The 18,001-nt window shown below is 39.6% G+C and overlaps 1 protein-coding gene across 1 annotated transcript; it reads right to left on the reverse strand.

The window, feature by feature from the left end:
• Nucleotides 1-308: 308 nt before the first annotated feature.
• On the reverse strand, nucleotides 309-16,349 carry mcm7 (minichromosome maintenance complex component 7). The gene is made up of 15 exons (XM_061726160.1): nucleotides 16,173-16,349; nucleotides 13,501-13,580; nucleotides 11,846-12,010; nucleotides 11,622-11,746; nucleotides 11,364-11,544; nucleotides 9,494-9,631; nucleotides 8,540-8,689; nucleotides 8,324-8,438; nucleotides 8,115-8,246; nucleotides 7,819-7,902; nucleotides 6,631-6,842; nucleotides 5,215-5,480; nucleotides 4,425-4,593; nucleotides 2,653-2,762; nucleotides 309-853 (listed from the first exon to the last, which is right to left on the reverse strand). The coding sequence occupies exons 1-15, from the start codon at nucleotides 16,201-16,203 to the stop codon at nucleotides 643-645; spliced, it is 2,169 nt and encodes a 722-aa protein (XP_061582144.1). The 5' UTR covers nucleotides 16,204-16,349; the 3' UTR covers nucleotides 309-642.
• Nucleotides 16,350-18,001: the final 1,652 nt, after the last annotated feature.

Here is an 18,001-nt window from a genome sequence, read left to right on the forward strand (position 1 = left end):
TAAACAATTTTCATTTTTGCTGCAAAAAGTATTGGTTTGTACGTACACTACAGCTTTATTAATTTTTCTAAATATCCACTCAAGTCTTACGTGATAAACTTTAGTTTGAGTCAGAAACTGCTGCAAAGACAACAATTTGCATTCCCCCTTTAAAAGGTCAGATTATGACAATTGCAAGTTGCACCCTATAAGTTATTTTGATGAGCAGACGACACGGCCGGATCGCTGAGAAACCAGGTGGTGATGGATGATTGCAGAGCTCGTACTTCCACATACAGAAATGAGTCAAGGAGAACGTGACACGTAGCTTTTCAACCATTTATTATAACTCTGTTCTACTACAAAGCCCAGCATTTATTTCATTTGCATTAAAGTGTAAAATATACAGAGATTCTGAATAGCAACTGGAGGCTTTAAGCACTTAACTGTAGATAATAACATAATATCAAGTTTTGGCAATACATATTTACAATTTCCTTGTGAACAGGGAACTTAAAAGGCTACGGGTCGCTGACAGGATGGGTTCTTGCATCATAGCGACAACAAACACTTGTTTTACAAAATGCTGCATGGAGATAAACAAGAGCCCCATTCCTCGTCTGACAGAAAGCCCTCGGGGGCTGAAGACGCGTCCACGGCTGCTCAGACGAAGGTGATGCGGCTGCGCGCCTGGTTGATCTGCCACACGTTCAGCTCCTCGTACTCCTCCAGCGCCTCCTCGAACTGGGCGGGCGTGAAGCCGCGGGAGACGCAGCGCTGCTCGGCCTCGGCCATGCGGACCACGCCGCCCGTGCCGCCGCCCGACGCCAGCTCTCGCACCAGAGAGAAGATGACGTCCGCCGGACGCTGAGTCCTGCGGGAGGAGGAGGCGGATTTAGACACAGCTGGTTCAAATGGGATCTGATCTCATGCAGCTCCTCACACACTCCCAATCCTACTCAAATACAGTAATCCCTCGTTTTTCGCGGGGATTACGTTATTATATACCGTATTTTCTGGACTATAAGCCGCTACTTCTTTCATAGGTTTTGAACCATGCAGCTAATACAAAGGTGCGGCTATTCTGTGGATTTTTCTTCCACCGCTCGGGGCGCTCTAACCGGAATTACAATCAAAACTAAGACAAAATAAATGCAAAGAAGAATACACTACTACTTCTTTAGCAGATAGAAGTAGGTAGAAGCAGATTTCAAACAGATAAATAAATACCGGTTATTTTCTCTTGGTTCTGTCCCGTTTTAATCAGCAAAGTTGCTGCCGTGTTAAAAGACACTGTTAGGAAAGGATCTATTTAGGTACAAACATGTACATCATTTACAGTTCAAAATCCTTCTGTACATGTAGTAATTATCTAATCTAACAAATATCTGTGGCTTGCATATTTTATTTATTTTTTTAACTAGAGTGGATGCGGCTTGTATATCTTTTTTTAATAATTCTTTTAGAAATAGCGTGTGCGTGTGCGGCTTATATGCAGGTAGGGCTTATAGTCCAGAAAATACGGTATATATAATTATTATACAAGGCTTCAGATTGCGGATATCAGCCCTGCCGCGACCCGAGTAACTGGATTTGAACAGGAGGAAATGACTGTTTAGGCCGTCTATAAAAAGGCAAACCAACATCTACACTTCTTAAGGAAGTTGTCATCTTTTCACATTGGTAAAAAGCTGCTCACCATGTTCTATAGATGTTTTATTGAATCTATAATCTCTTTTAGCTTAGTGCCCTGGCCAGTGAGCTAATTGCAGAGCCACAACTCAACTTATCTCGTCTTTAATGGGCACCTACAGAGACTAGCTGATCCATCTCAGATGAAACATCTCACCCACTACACGGCCAATTCCAGTATCTCCCTTCTGGCCGGAGATTTAAAATGCCTTTGTGCAAAACTAAAAAGCTATAAATGTAGTTTTGTCGCCTTAGCTACCAATGCCCTAAATAGGACATGATTTCCCATCCTCCATCTAGGTCTATTTATTTATTTATCTATTGTATTTCTTATTCAATCTGGAGCATTTGTTTTGTTTGTCCATCAATGTTTTGTTATTCTCCTGTTTGTCTTGTGTCACTGTACGGTGTTGTAAGTACTTTTTACCTGCAAACAAATCTACCTTTGGGTATCAATAAAGTTACCTTACATTATGAAAAATGATTATGAAAAAAAAAATACAATAAGTACCGTAGGACAGATTATGACTGGCTCGTATTTCACTGCTGCTGCATCCTGACTCGCTCTGTAGCGTCTTTTTCTTCTAAAGTCCGTGGTGCAGGTGTGTTTTTCCGAGAGAAGAAAATAGTTATTGGTAGTTGTCGCTCTTTTTTTTCTTCTGGGCAAAATGATTCTTATAAACCGACATGCCACCATGGATTATATCTTAGGACTGTAATGAACGCTTCCTCGAAGGCTCCCGTTCTTGAGCTGCTGAAGCTCATTGGCCGTTCTCAGCTTGTTGCTAAGCAACCAACGTTAATGACACAGGAAGTGAAGAAGTGGGGAGACTATTTAGCCAATCAGAATGCAGAACACGATGCACAAAGCAAATCCGTGAAGCAGCGAGACGTGAAAGGTGAGCCGCGTTACAGCGAGGGATTACTGTACAAGACAAGAGTCATTTCCAAATCATCCCATAACTCTAATGAAGCCCAAACCTCGTGGTGCTGGACTTGTCGGCCTGCAGCGAATCCTTTGACATCTCCATCAGCCTCATGGCCTCGTTGACGTCCTCCTTCTCCACGGCGTCCATCATGCGGAGTCGGCCCTGGAGGAGGCAGAGCGGACAGGCGGGCGATGAGACGCAGGTCAGAGGTTAAACACGTAAAACATCTAACTGAAGGCACGTCGACGACGGCTGCGCTGTGCCGGCACTGTCAGACCGAGACAAGTGCAATGCCCTCTGGGATGGTCGGCAATTGCCCAAGTCTCCGCCTCTCAACACCAGCTAGTCTCTCTACAGTTGGGTGGGAAATGATGCTCGAAAAACAGATGATTTCTTGAATGTGAAAGATAATGACGACAGCGCTGACCATGGTCAGTTTTGCATGGGTTTGCACAGCGGCTCCTGATGCACATAGGCTGACTGCCCACCCAGCAAAGCTGGCCAGGGCCAGGAAACCCCCACAAGCTGCTCCTGCATGGATGTGAAGGTACGAAGCAGACGGGCTCCTCCAAAAACATACAATAAACACATTGGCGAAGCGTGAGCACGACCGCTGGGCTCACCTCATCACAGGCGGAAAAAAGCAACGGTACAATGAATTGAAAGGGTTTAACAAGTGCAAAGATTTGATGTTGGGACTTCATGAAGGCCTACGATCTTTTGTTTTATTGCCGCCCACTTGAAATTAAACAGTGATTGGTCGATTTGTCCGTCACTCTCCACACCAAAACACATAACTTGAACTTCCCCGGGATTCGTGAAGTCCTGACCAATGAATGAGCAGCTAACCGGTCCTTAATAGAGACAGACCATTCTGATTGGATAACAGGTTTTCAGGACATGAACTTGACAGTAAACTTAATTTTAGAACATGGATGAGAAAATCTGTTAAATATATTGTATTAAATTAAATGATAGAAATTCCAAATGTTTTTTTTTAATTGAATACTTCATTTTAATATTGCTGATCATGGCTTACAGCTTAAGAAAACTCAAATATCCTATCTCAAAAAAAATTTGAATATTCTGGGAATCTTAAATCTTAAACTGTAAGCCATAATCAGCAATATTAAAATAATAAAAGGCTTGCAATATTTCAGTTGATTTGTAATGAATCCAGAATGTATGACTTTTTTTTTTTTTTTTTTTTTAAATTGCATTACAGAAAATAAAGAACATTATCACAATATTCTAATTTTCTGTGACAGTCCTGTACAGCAACAAACTGACATGCAGCTCTGAACTCCTGCAGACGCGGCTGCGCCCTCTTGTGGACGTTTGCGAGCTGCACGTTGCTACTTGTTTACCAGAAGTGCTGGTTTTGCAGTAGGTGGATGAAAACTACCTGCACAAACAGCACTTTTGATAACCAGAGGCAGAGACGCTGCAAGGCCGTAACAAACTCTGGAGATAATTCAAGTTAAAGTTAGTTATGTGTAATCATTGACAATAAATGACTGTGTGCAGGTTTTGACATGTTTGTGCATTATTGTCCAGCGTAGGAAAGAAGTGCTCACATTGCGGTAGACCTGGTTATCGTCACTACCTGCACTGTAAGCACTTTATCGCACACTGGTCGGTTGATGAGGGATCCTATTTCACACTTGAGTGGGACCAAAACATCAAAGCCATTTCGAATAATCTTTATTTATGTCAAGTGGAACTTATGAAGAAAAAACACACCGACTTTTTCCTCCAAGTCTAAAGAGGAATAACCAGGTTGTAACAAAAGAACAGAATGTTAATTGGTCAGAGTGTTCTTACCAGAGCGGTGGAGAGGCGGAGGATGGAGAGGAGGGTTCGCGCCGACGTAAACGTGGTGTCTTTGCTGACTCGAGCCTCTTTTCTCATTTCCACATAAGCAGCAGTGATGTAATCCGCCAGGGACTCGGGCACAACGGGCTGCTTCTTCTTACAGAACGCGATGTAACGCCTGAAGGAAACAAAGCATTTACAGTCATGTTGGAGGGCAATATCATGTAAAGCTTAATTATTTGCCTGCACCAAAAATAACATCTAGTTTTAATGGAATTAGATAGGGATTTGAAATTATGTAGAACATTAACCTTATTTAAAAAAAAAAACATTGAAAAGAAGGATGATTTCTTTATATCAAATTAATGAGTGGTGACGCTTGCTATGTTGAATTGGGTATTTATTTAATTGGTGATTTAATTTGATTTTTTAAGGATGAAGGTAACATGTAGACTGCACCTTTATTTGTAATTTTTTTTTTATTTCTTGAGGAATTTTTGTTATCCCCATGGAGGAAATTTGTTTTACTGGCAGTCTTTCCTCTTACTTCTTGCTTTTATTTTTAATTATTTTTTTTAATTAATCTTTTTGAGGGTAGGCAAATAATAAGCTTTGCTTCAGCCTACACCTTTTTCGGTCTAGATGGTATTTGTATATTGGAAACTTTTTTGTAATGTTTTCTTTGAACAGTGTATTCGTTTTCTTGTTGTCATTTTTATTCTTTTTTTTGTGATATCATGACCGAAATAAACTAAACTAAACTAAAATAAACGAAACTAAGTGAAATGATGACAGTGACCTCATCAGCTTCATGTCGATGGGGGTGAAGTGGGTGGGCGGCTGCCGCAGGTGCTGGTGCACGTAGGTGATGTGCTGCGCCAGCCGCAGGTCGGCGTCGGCGTCCGGCTTGTCCTGGATCAGCCACAGCAGGTCGAACCGGGAGAGCAGCGCCGCCGGCAGCTGGATGTTCTGCTCGATGCTCTTCTTGGGGTTGTAGCGGCCGTACGCGGGGTTGGCCGCGGCCAGGATGGAGCAGCGGGCGTTGAGGGAGGTCATGATGCCGGCCTGTGGAACAGAGGTGGAAAATGCACTTTAATCATTTTTGTTTTCAACTTGTATTTGGGGCTAAGAATCGTGTCTCACATATTTATGGTAATTAGTGTTGTACCGATCGATCACGGCATTTTCAAAACATCGGTATCGGCCAAAAAAGTATCGGGACATACCTAGTTATTAATGTTCTTAATATACATTAAATCGCTTTATATATCGTTGCGTTTAACGTCACTTCCGGCCATCCGGCCGAAGTGACGAAGTAAGTGAAACTAAAATGGTTTACATGTTTGAATTGTGAAATGTTATATATGTTCATGTTGCATTAAGCTGCCGTTATTCATTTCGTGCCATTCAGAATGTTGCACTAAGATTAAGCCAAAAGGTATTTTAATTTTCTTTTTAATTAGTATTGTTCCGATCACGGCATTTTCAAAACAATCAGTATCGGCCAAAAAAAGTATCGGGACATACCTAGTTATTAATGTTTTTAATCGTTTTATATATATCGTTGCATTTAATGTCACTTCCGGACGGAAGTTAGCGAAACTAACATGGTTTACATGTTTGAATTGTGAAATTTTATATACAGGTATGTTCATGTTGCATTAAGCTGCTGCTATTCATTTCATGCCATTCAGAATTTTGCATTAAGGTTAAGCTAAAAAGTATTTTAATTTTCTTGTGTTTGTGAGTTTGACTGGATGTCATTCGACTACCTCTTTTGAAGTTAAATTCATTTATTTTTGTCTATTTTCGCCATTTACCCCACATATACAGTGTTCTGTTTTGACCATTAGGTGTCACTGTTCCCATATTGGTTATTATGGTTTGAGATTATTAGTTAAAAACCAAGTGTTTTCCTGTCCTTTTTAATAGCTTTTATTTAGTAAAGTGTAAGAGTGCATTTCTCTGCATTATAAAAGAAAATCAATTTAAATCAGTCAGTGCTGTGTTGCATTGATGAGGGAGCAGAAAGTGCAGAAAGGGTCCAGAAGGCTGCTAGATGTGTTTTTGTCTTCTGCGGAAGCAAATAAATGCAGGAAAACAACCCCTGACTCATCGTTATTCACACCAGATCCAAACCTGTTACACCCGGAGAAGAGAAAAGCATTCAGACGTGGGTGATGACTCTGATCAGGGTTGTGGTACTTGTGAATACCTTGGCGATGGAGATGGTCTGCTGCTCCATCACCTCATGGATGGCTGTTCGGTCGGCGTCGGCCATCTTATCAAACTCGTCGATGCAGCAGATGCCCTGGTCCGCCAGCACCAGCGCTCCGCCCTCCAGCGTCATCTCCCCCGTCAGCGGGTCCCGCATCACGGCTGCAGTCAGACCCACGCCCGACGACCCCCGGCCCGTCGTGTACTGGCCTGAACACCAGACGGGGAACAACTTTTAAAAAACGGCCCGTCATAACAACCTGTAATCTATCGTTTGAAATAAAAACGTAGTTTTTAAAACTACGTAGAATTAAAACAATGTCCAAACATTAACCAGTTTAAAAACAAATACAAAAACATGATTTTCAAGAGGTACAAAGAGGAAGGAGTTTAGCGGCTTTTAGGGGCCTGATATAACAATATTGGGTGAACGGGTAGATTTGTTTATATTATTTTTATGCTTTTTTACTTCTGGTCTTTTATGCGTCTTGATTTTATTCCCTTTGTGATTATTTCATGAAAAGTGCTCTACAAATAAAATGTATTATTATATTCATGTACAGAAATGGGCAGCTAATTATATGTATGCATGTGTATAATATAATTATATATATATATATATATATATATATATATATATATATATATATATATATATATATATAAAGCAGATGCAGTTAATAGAGACAGTATAGTGTAAATAAGTATATTTATATAAATATTTATATGGGCATGCGTGTACAAATATATAGAAATATTCAACCATGTGTATGTATGTATAGGTATGTGTGTGAGTATAATTACAGTATATAATAGTTATTTAGTAGTGTGAGTACAGTTTGAGTATTTATAAATACAAGTTAAATGATTAGTGAATGCGGGGTAGGATTAAATAAGTTTACACTTCTTCCTGCTCTTTTTTTTGCACTTGTAAATTAAGATATCAAGTGCTAAAGGATTAAATTCTTTGTTTTGTTTTCTTAAACTTCTCTTGAAGTGTTGTTTTTCTTTTACATGTAATAAAATAAATCAAATTCATAAAACCAAGAGGTCCAATTCAGATCTAGATCTTAACACATTTCTTTCTCGTTAATAGTCAAAAGCTGACAACATCATCAAAAGTTAATATCCTACTGCTGGAGGCCGTACTATAAAGAAAAATGTGTAAACTCGATGCCGGACTCACTTCGAGGAGCCAGACGGTCGATGTAGGACAGCAGCTGGGACTTGGCGACTCCTGGGTCTCCCATCAAGCAGATATTTATGTTGCCTTCGGGGAAGAGTCAAAAAACAGGAAGTGTGAAGTTATTACAGCATTTTATGGGGGCTAATACCGGTTCAGAAACCCCACACAGAAACTAATTGGGACTTAAAGTCAGCACAAAACGGATACGCAGTCATCAAAGCAAGCATGGGTTTTATTAAATCAACTGTGTACCAACTGAATAAACCAAATTCAGGGGAGTGTGTGTTTGTGCTCACCTCTGATTTTCATGCCTTTGGGAGCTTGTTGAACTCCACCAACCAGCAGCAGGAGAAGAGCCTTCTTCACATCTTCGTGTCCGTAGATCTCCGGTGCGATTGAGCCGGCGAGTTTCTCATAAAACCCTTCCTCTAAAAACATAACGCAGCTTTAGTTAGCGATTTAGGGCTCCGAATGAGTTCCAACGATCCCCGTGACCGATCCTGACCTGTGATGCTGCGCAGCTCCTCGTCCGTCAGCTCCTCGTTACCCAGCTCGTCGTCTTCCGTCTTGTTCATGAGTGTGATGGCGTGAGCCTCCAGGTACGTTTCTGACAGGAGTCCCTACAGATATGGCATTCGGTTACAAAACACTAATAAACTCTCCAAGTTCAAGCTGGAATATCTCAGTCGTTCAAGTAACTTGGTAAAAACTAGGAAAGTACCTGGACGGCCTGAGTGTAGCCTGAGCGGAGCAGAGGGAGGAAGACTCCGGTGATGGCGACGTGGTCTCCTGGCTGAGCGTGACGCGTGTTTTCCCCGCGGGCGTACACCGTCATGCTCCTGGGAATGTTGCCCACCGGCACCTGGTCACTCTGTAGAGCAGCAGACAAAACTTCTGAGCAAAACCGAAGCTTGGTATAATAGCTGGAAATAGGCCTGTGTTGAAAAGATCGATTCTCCGGTTTTAAATCGATTCTCATATTAATTCCTAAAAATCGATTCATATGTCTAAAGATCGATTTAAAAAAAGTGTATATATATTTATTGTTTTGATTTTTTTCATCATTACATTACAACTTTTGGTACTTTTTTGTTTTTGCCCAAAAAAGGAATATTTTGTTGGACACGAGAATAACTGGTGCCATGCTTTTGTCTTTAAATATGTTTAAAGGTATGAAAACATTAAAGTTTTCAGTTATAATTGCATAAATTGTCTATATTTCTTTGCTTTATATACTATCTTGGGGTTACATTTGCATAAATGTTAAACCAAATTCTCATAAATGGGGAAAAAATAAAACCCATTTCATCCGTCTCCGTTTCCTCCCTGGATCTGTTTGGTAATTCTGACCCACGATGTTTCTGAAAGCAGTTCTATCAGCATTCTGGGAGCTGATTGGTCCTTACAGCATCATTAGCTGCCAATACTTGCTGTTGAATCTCAATATAATACTAGTATTCATATGTTGCATAACTAGACAGTCATATAATTCATGCAACAGCTGAAAAAAACAGTTTTATTAACAGTAACCCAAATCAATATCGGATCGAATCAAATCTTGATAATCGATTCTGAATCTTAAGAATCGATTCTTGATATTTGAATCGATCCCCAGCCCTAGCTGGAAACAAGTAGAGCTAAAAGAAGGTTTTCCCATTTGCGTGTGCTTCCTTACTTGTTCCTGAATACGCAGCTCTTGAAACTTGACAAACTTGGAGCCTCTGGACTGCAGGTAGAGTCGACCTCCAGACTTGTTGGTGACGCACTCTTGGCTGGGACACATGATGAGCGGCATGAAGGAGGGAGACTGGATCTGAGGAGACACGTCACGCGTTAGTGATGCATTCAGTTCTCTACAGAGGATGTAAAGCAGTGGTCACCAACCCTGGTCCTCCAGATCTACTGATGTTTCCTGGCCTCAGCACACCTGATTCTAATTAACGGCCCTTATTAGCTCGTTATCAAGGTCTGGACAGTTCAGTTGTTGATACGGCTCCTTGTATCACGGTGTGCTGAGTAGGGGTGGAACAATATATCATGCCACGAAATTTCGCGATACAAAAACGTCATGATACGTGTCGTGGACCTGACAAACTAGCGCGATATTGGGTTATTAATATGAATATATTGTGTTTACTAGCAACATCCCATTGGTGCAGCGGGATCACGTCACGACCGCGCCTCGACCCGCGGACCAAAATCTTACTACGCTCAGAAGAAACTAGAACCGTTTTGTAGTCCAGATCAAGGGACTCTTGGGGGTTTTAAGCACCAAACTTTTACTTATAAAAGGTGAGCATGAATCAATCTTCATGATGTAAAGATTGTGTCGTCCCCAAAGGTGGGAGGATGAAACGATAACGGGGTTCACCTTACGACCTCAGGCTGGAGCAGGTGAAGCTCTTAGCTCTGGCAGAAGATAAATAACAGTTATGTTGCATTTTGAGTTCGGGACTTTTCATAGTTTATTTTCTTTTATTTATTTATTAAATTTTAGTTGTTAAATTTCTGGTCATACATGAGAAACTTCAGTTTGTGGCAAAATATTTTTACTTGTATGAAACTAAAGATGGTCCCAGTCTGGCCCTCGGCAGGAGGGTCCCCCCTTATGATCCAGGTCCTGCTCAAGGTTTCTTCCCTCCTAAAGGAGAGTTTTTCTTGCCACTGTTTGGCTTAAGGTTTTTCTCCCACTAGGGGAGTTTTTACCTGCCATTGTTTATGTAATAACTGCTCGGGGATCATGTTCTGGGTCTCTGGAAAGCACCTAGAGACAACTTTTGTTGTATTAGACGCTATATAAATAAGATTGAATTGAATAGATGCATAATGCAAACCTGACATTTACTTTTAGTTCAGTTTGTGGAAAATGGTTGGCCTGGCTTGGCATTTAAAACTTAAACAGTTATAAAGCAATACAAACTATAACAATAGGGCAAATGCACAGCATTGTTTTGTATTTTGTGTCTTTCAAATAAAAGACCATTTTTTCCAGTCATATGTTCCTCATTTAAAAGGAGCATGAGGCAGGATTTATGAAAAAAATTTGTATACGTTTTAAGTTTTCTAGTAATAATGTCAGATGAAGCGTTCCAAATCAAAAATAATGAGCCCTCTAGTGTATCTCTCCGTTGCCTTGAACAGGCTGTGTGCTGCAAAATGTGCTGCAATTGTGGGGCCGAATTTCCCGCGCTGTCCTGCAGATGTGACGTCACATGACGCTGCATGTGCGTTCTCCCCGTTCTCCCGTGTCGGCTTCGCTGTTGGCTGCAGTACCCCCAACGGCCGTCGTGGTGAAGGGTGGCGCTAGAGAGTCTCATTTCTTAAAAAAGGAGCCTCATGCTTCTTTAAGGTTGTTAAAAAAATACTGCTATAATATCGTAATCTCAATATTGTGTATCGTATCGTGAGATTAGTGTATCGTTACACCCCTAGTGCTGAAGCAGGGCAGCATCTAAAACATGCAGGACAGTAGATCTCGAGGACCAGGGTTGAAGACCACCGACTAAAGGTTTAACTTAATCAATCTTAGTTAAATAAAAGCGTACTGGTTGGTAGGTCTCTGCACCACACTGGTCACACGTGTACGTGGCCACGGCCATCATGGGCTTGACTTCGGTGGCTCGGGTCACGATGCCTCGCGCCGTGACCAGGTGGCCGATGCTGTCGGCCCGAATGTCTCGCACCACTTTGGGCTTGGAGGTGCCGGGAGGTTTAAAGTAGAGTTCACTGCGGACACAAGACACCGTTAATGGGGGAGGTATTCATACGCAAAACTAAAATTCCACTCAATATTTTCTACTTACAATCTCCTCATGAGTTCGGGCGGGTACTGGTTACGGGCGTCTCTGGTGTCTGCCGGGTCACGGACTCGTTGTTCCATCATCAGCCGGTGCTCAATGTAAACGTCCAGAGAGTCCTTGGCCACAACCTGAGCACAAACAATATTCAATGTACTTATATGAGCAGAGGTATCAAAAGGTGCAAAGTATTGAGGTGAATAAATGACTGACTGGCAGGAGCCACGTACATCTCTCTCTTTGTATTCTGGCAGCAGCTCGTGGACGGCGTCAGCAAAAAGGCCCGTGTAGCGTTTGGCGTTCTCGCAGACGCTCTCCACCAGCTTGGGGTCTTCTTCAGCCAGATCGTCCAGATCAACGAAGAAGGAGACCTGCTCCCTGTGGGCCAACGCCACCTGCAAACACACGGCTGATTAGACTGGCTGCAAAATCTGGTACGGTTAATCTTTTCTGAGTAGAGAGTGTTTAATAACCGACTATCTCATTTAATGCTCATTTTTCTGCCTCTTTCTGCCGTTTGTTTCCTTTAGTTTTACTGCTTTTTTTGTTAAATGTTTTTAAATGTGTTCTGCTGTTTTTATTTTTTTTTATGTGTTGTGTACGGCGAGCTTGACTGCCAAGAAAGGCGCCTTTAAATAAAATGTATTATTACTATTATAACATCTCTATGATTCTTTAAACTTGGGTGGGCCTTTTCAGTGAATTCAGTAATAAACGCTGATAGGAATGCAGTCTGATAAACATTTTACAAACAATTAGAGCGTACTCTCACGTAGGCCTGTGTTGAAAAAAATTGATTTTCTGATTCTAAATCGATTCTCATATTAATTCCTAAAGATCGATTTTTATTTTTTAAATTTTATTTCTTTATTTTTTTTTTTACATCATTTAAGTCAAACATGCGCGTGGTGTGGAACTATCAAACAATGAACATGGCGTTGAAGAGCAGCCGCAGCATTAACAAAACTCCTGAACTAAACTAAATGAACTTTTCTTTAGAGAAAATTCTGGACATTTCAGGTTAAATTTCTAAATGTTATATTAGTTAGTATGAAGTTCATATTATCTATATTTACTATTTGGTTTATCTGTTATCGGACACGGTTTGTCATGAAATACCTAAAAAATGCCTGGTGCTTCATGGCAATATGTGTGTCTGGTGACAGAATAAATCAGACAAGCTAAAATAATGTGTTTACTGCTTGAGCTGTTGCAATTTTTCTTTTTTTGCACTTTAAATGGATATTTAAAAGGCCTATTTGAGTTATTTATTTCTTAGTTATTTCACAATAATTATTGTGAAATTATCATTTCACTAGTTATTTTACAGTCATATAATTCAGGCAACACTAACCCAAATCAATATCGAATCGAATGGTGATAATCGATTCTGAATCTTAAGAATCGGAATCGAATTGATTCTTGACATTTGAATCAATACCCAGCCCTACTCTCACGCGTATGAATAACTAATTCCGTTTCCAGCTTCAGCACAACAATACAAAACACCACATGAAGAGCTTTTGATGCATTTTAGCTTCAACAATACAATTCATAAATCCATTTAAAAATATGTAAAAAGACAATATAATATGAAAAAAAAGGTCTATTCAACAGACCAAACCAGCATCAATAACCACAGTTTAGTTTGATGATGCAAAACAATTAATCCACCACAACATGCATCTTTTGGAAGTTAAATTTGCAGTGTATAATAATACATTTTATTTGTAGAGCACTTTTCGTGAATAATTTCAAAGTGCTTACATAAACAAGGGGGAAAAAAAAATCAAGACACATAAAAGACTAGAAGTAAAAAAGGATAAAAATAATAAAAACATCTAAAAAAGACCAGGGAAAGCCTTCCTGCATTCACTATACTCACAAGCTGTACTCCATATTTGAACACTTTCTTTCCATTGTCATCCTCTGTGTAAAACTCTTGCAGGAACCTTTTGCACTTTTCTGAAAAAAACAAAAACAAACACCCACAACATTAATTTACAACAGGAAAACAGGCCTCATCCAGCAGACACTAGGTGGAGATTGTTAGCTATTCACAGGGAATTCTGTTGAATTAGTTATATTTGAGCACTGATTTTCAAAAAGAAAAGCTGTTTTCCAGTTAAAGCCGTGGAAAAGCAGCAGGATTACCCCCAGCAGGCTGAACACTGGGAGTAATGTGTTGTCCTGCGACGACCCCCTTTGTTGAGTAACATGGCATCCTGTAATCTCGATGAGTCACTATTGCCCACAGTAAAGCTCAAATCGGCCACTACTGCTCTACAACAAGCACATTCCGCTCGAGTGTAACCGCTTCATGTAGTTTTAGAGTGAAATCACTGGTATTAAAACAGCGAATACTCTCAGGGAAAGTATGTAAATACAACAGTCACGCTCAGTTTTTTTTTTTTTTTTTTTAGAAATATTCCTCACTTCTCCAAAAAGCCACAACTACTAGTAATATTTAATTCTATGGTGCGAGGAACGGAAATAATATCCACAATGTGAGTAATTTACTCCACTTACTCTGAGGCTGAAGCGGAAAAAGCGCAGCTCTGGTAGGTTATTTCCCTGTTTTCGAGGATGTTATTGTAAACAAAGCAGCACATGGCTTTCTGCGCCCTGCCACTCACATATCCCTCCGCGGCGGCTCCGCGCGCAAAAATAGTCCCGGTTGTTGTTTTCAAAGCATCGCCAGCCATCTTCTTCTAACACGAGCCGAGTTGTGTTCAATGACCCACCGCCAAAACCAGACACCCATCTGTTTGATTGCTAACATGGGATGTTTATGGAGGTTACAAAACTGCAAAGTGAAACTTCTAAAGCCTGAATTATGGTTCCGTGTTAAAATCGACGCAGAGCCTACGGCGTAGGGTACGCGTCGACGCGCAACCGTACGGTGTGCGTCGACGCATACCCTACGCCGTAGGCTCTGCGTCGATGAGACTTAGTTTAATTTAGAGATCACACGAAATATTTACTTTCAGTCTACCTAATACACATCCTACCTGCTTTTTTGCAATGTTTTTTTCTTTCCCGTACTGCACTACTTTTATTTTTCCATTCCAATGTATATAGTACTTATATTTCGTAATTATATATTTTTTTACCCCTTCCCTGCATGTGTACTGCTGCTAACCCTCCTTTGATTGGTTTTTAAATGATTTTAAATTATTCTTCTTATCCCTAAAAAAAAATAGACTCAAACAAAATGGCTAAAAAGATTTGTGACGATATATCTTGTTTTCTGCTTTTTTGATGCCTCAGTCCTTGATCCTCTTTTTGGCCCTTTTGGTTGCCTGATTTTAAATATTGTGATACTTTTATAGTTTGTACTTTATAAAAACCCCTGTTTGTCTTTTATTTCAATATATAGTTAATTGTTTTTTTTCTATATAGCTCTATATTTGACCGCATGTCATATTATGTCTACAATCATCCTTACGAGATGATGTTTAATTACTGTTCTATGTTGTTTTATTGTGTTCAATAAAGAAAAAAACCTTTATAATAAACACATCCAGAGGTTACTCTGGGTTTATAATAAAAACTGAGTGAAATTGTAAAAAAAAAAAAAAAAAAAAAAAAAAAAAAAAGTGTACTGCTGCTGCACAAAGTGAATTTCCCCATTGAGGGAAAAATAAAGGATAATCTTATCTTTACAAAAAAAAAATACAGATACAATATAGATTGTATGCATGTTACAATAATACACCTGTTCAAGGAGAGTTAAGTGGCCATTGGGAGAGTTTGACAGACATTTACAATTTGTTAAAGCGTGTTTTGTGAGGTTGGTAAAGCTGGTGCCCAAGATATTGTGAATACTAATTTTGTTTTTTTTTCCAGGGGTGCTCAAACTATCAGAAATATATGAGTTTAAACAAAATTACTGTTGAGTACGAGTCAATTTTAGTTAAAGTTTGGGTTAACTACCGCAAGAGAGGGTATTTAACCCAAACCCCTAACTTTTTAAGTCCCAAACTCCAGACACTTTGGCTTTTTATAAAAGGCAATTTAAATAAAAAGGAAACTATTCCACCATGCAGAAAAAAAAGATAAACCTATTGTTTTTATACGGCTGATTTATGGTTCCGCGTTACACCAACGCAGAGCCTACGGCGTACGGTACGCGGCGACGCGTGCCCTACGCCGTACCCTACGGCGTAGTTTCTGCGTCGATTTAACTCATTGTGAAGAAAAAGTTGTACGAGTTGGGTTTTTTTTTAATTCACGCGAAGCATTGAAATAAATGCGATATAATCTCGATCAGAATAATAAAAGTACACGGCTAAACGTGGTGAATCGGAGTTTTGAGCGGTTTTAGCTGCACATGTGCTCCTTTGTTTCGGGTCCATCCGGGTCACTGCAGTCACAAGCTCCAGTTTACTACAAACTACAAGCATTCAGGGAAGTTTCTGCAACTTTAAGTGTTTTAAGAGCAATCCTTGCAAGTCCCAAAGTAATTAACCAAAATCTTAACATTGAAACAAGAAGCCCAGTATTTTGGGCCAACCTGTTGCTGCCATGCTGTTGAGAATTGAGGTGAATCTTTACCTTTCTCTTCCGCGTAATCCCTCGGAGCCATGGCTACTCAGGTCGGAGGCCTTGATTCCCACTTTAAAAAAAAATACGAGCCAAAAAAGTGCAGTTTATATTCACGATTAGGGATCTTTCAATAGAGATGTGAATTCATTCACATGCAGCGTTCACTTCTCCCGGTTTGTGGTGGACGAAGTGGCGCGACTCTGACATCTCCAGCAGCCAATCAGGGCGCGACTCCGACATCCCCGGCAGCCAATCAGAGCGCGTCTTTCAGCAAAAAGGGGCGGGACCTCGCGGTGGCGCGAAAATTGCGGGAGATTAGGTGTCACGTGACCACGAAAACTTCCGCCATATTCGTAAGGAATGGCGCGAAACCTGTGACGACTGGATTCTGTTTACAACCGAAATGTCATCAGGGGGGACGCGGTGGAAATGAATATTCATTTCCTTGTTTTAAAGCAAATAAATAACACACACCAAAGACAATTCTATATATATATATATATATATATATATATATATATATATATATATATATATATATATATATATATATATATATATATATATATATACATGGGATGGTGGATTTTATCATATGGGACAGATAATTTGTGCTGATTACAAATAATATAATATATTACAAATAATAGCACTGACCAAAACAGGAATGACATAGCAGCAGTTAAATGCAGCCTTCTGTAAGCTTTAAATATCCACTGGGCTTACATCAAATACATCAAAACACAACAATAAAAAACAGTTTTCTCAACTTATCAATATGACTCTGTCCTTCACAGGATAAGTAAAATGGATCACTGCAAAAACTCAAAATCTTAACAAGAATATTTGTCTTATTTCAAGTTAAAATGTCTCATTTTAGTAAAAAGAAATCTCATTACACTTAAAACAAGACTCATCACTGGAAAAAACAACAATTTTCACCTGTTTCAAGTAAATTTTCACTTAAAATAAGTACAAAAATCTGCTAGTGGAACAAGATTTTTTCGCTTGTAATAAGAAGATAAATCTTGTCCCACTGGCAGATTTTACTACTTATTTCAGTGGAAAATTTACTTTAAACAGGTGAAAATGGTCAAATAAGTTATTTTTATGGTGTTATTTTTCAGGTGATGACTCTAAATGTTGAAATAGCAGTAAAATCACATTCATTGATGAAATGACATAAGGGATGGAAAGGGGGGATGGCATTTTTACAGGGGGGATGATTTGGACCGTTTTTATTTCAGGGGGGGATGCCATCCCCTCATCTCGAGTACTGTATATATATATATATATATATATATATATATATATATATATATATATATATATAGATTTTAAAGCTAGGATCAAGGTCTATCTGACTACTGAATGCACATGTTCTTTTATCAAACATTGAGTGATTATACTGTAGTGATGTGATTGCCAAACTGTTTTAGCTGTTTTTTATGTCTCTTTTGTTGATGTTGTTCAATGTTGTTCAATGTGTAACTGATGTGGACCTATTGTGCTGCCTTCTTGGCCAGGACCCCCTTGCAAAAGAGATTTTAATCTCAATGGGATTATTCCTGGATAAATAAAGGTTAAAAAAAAAAAAAAAAAAATATGCAGTTTTACTGAGAACAGAAATAAGGAAAGTCATGCACAAAACATGACCAGGTTTATACTGTAGCACCTGTGTATCATTTTAATGCAACTTAATTTCTACAGCCTTTTATTAGTGTAAACTGAGTAGCATATCTGTGCTCTTGAATCTCGCTCTATTTGGGTGCATAATTACATTTTAAAGACCTATATTGCAGAATCTAGTCCCTGTCAAGGATTACTAAGAAGTGATG

This window comes from Cololabis saira, chromosome 7, assembly GCF_033807715.1.
Source record: "Cololabis saira isolate AMF1-May2022 chromosome 7, fColSai1.1, whole genome shotgun sequence".
Classification (NCBI taxonomy): domain Eukaryota; kingdom Metazoa; phylum Chordata; class Actinopteri; order Beloniformes; family Belonidae; genus Cololabis; species Cololabis saira.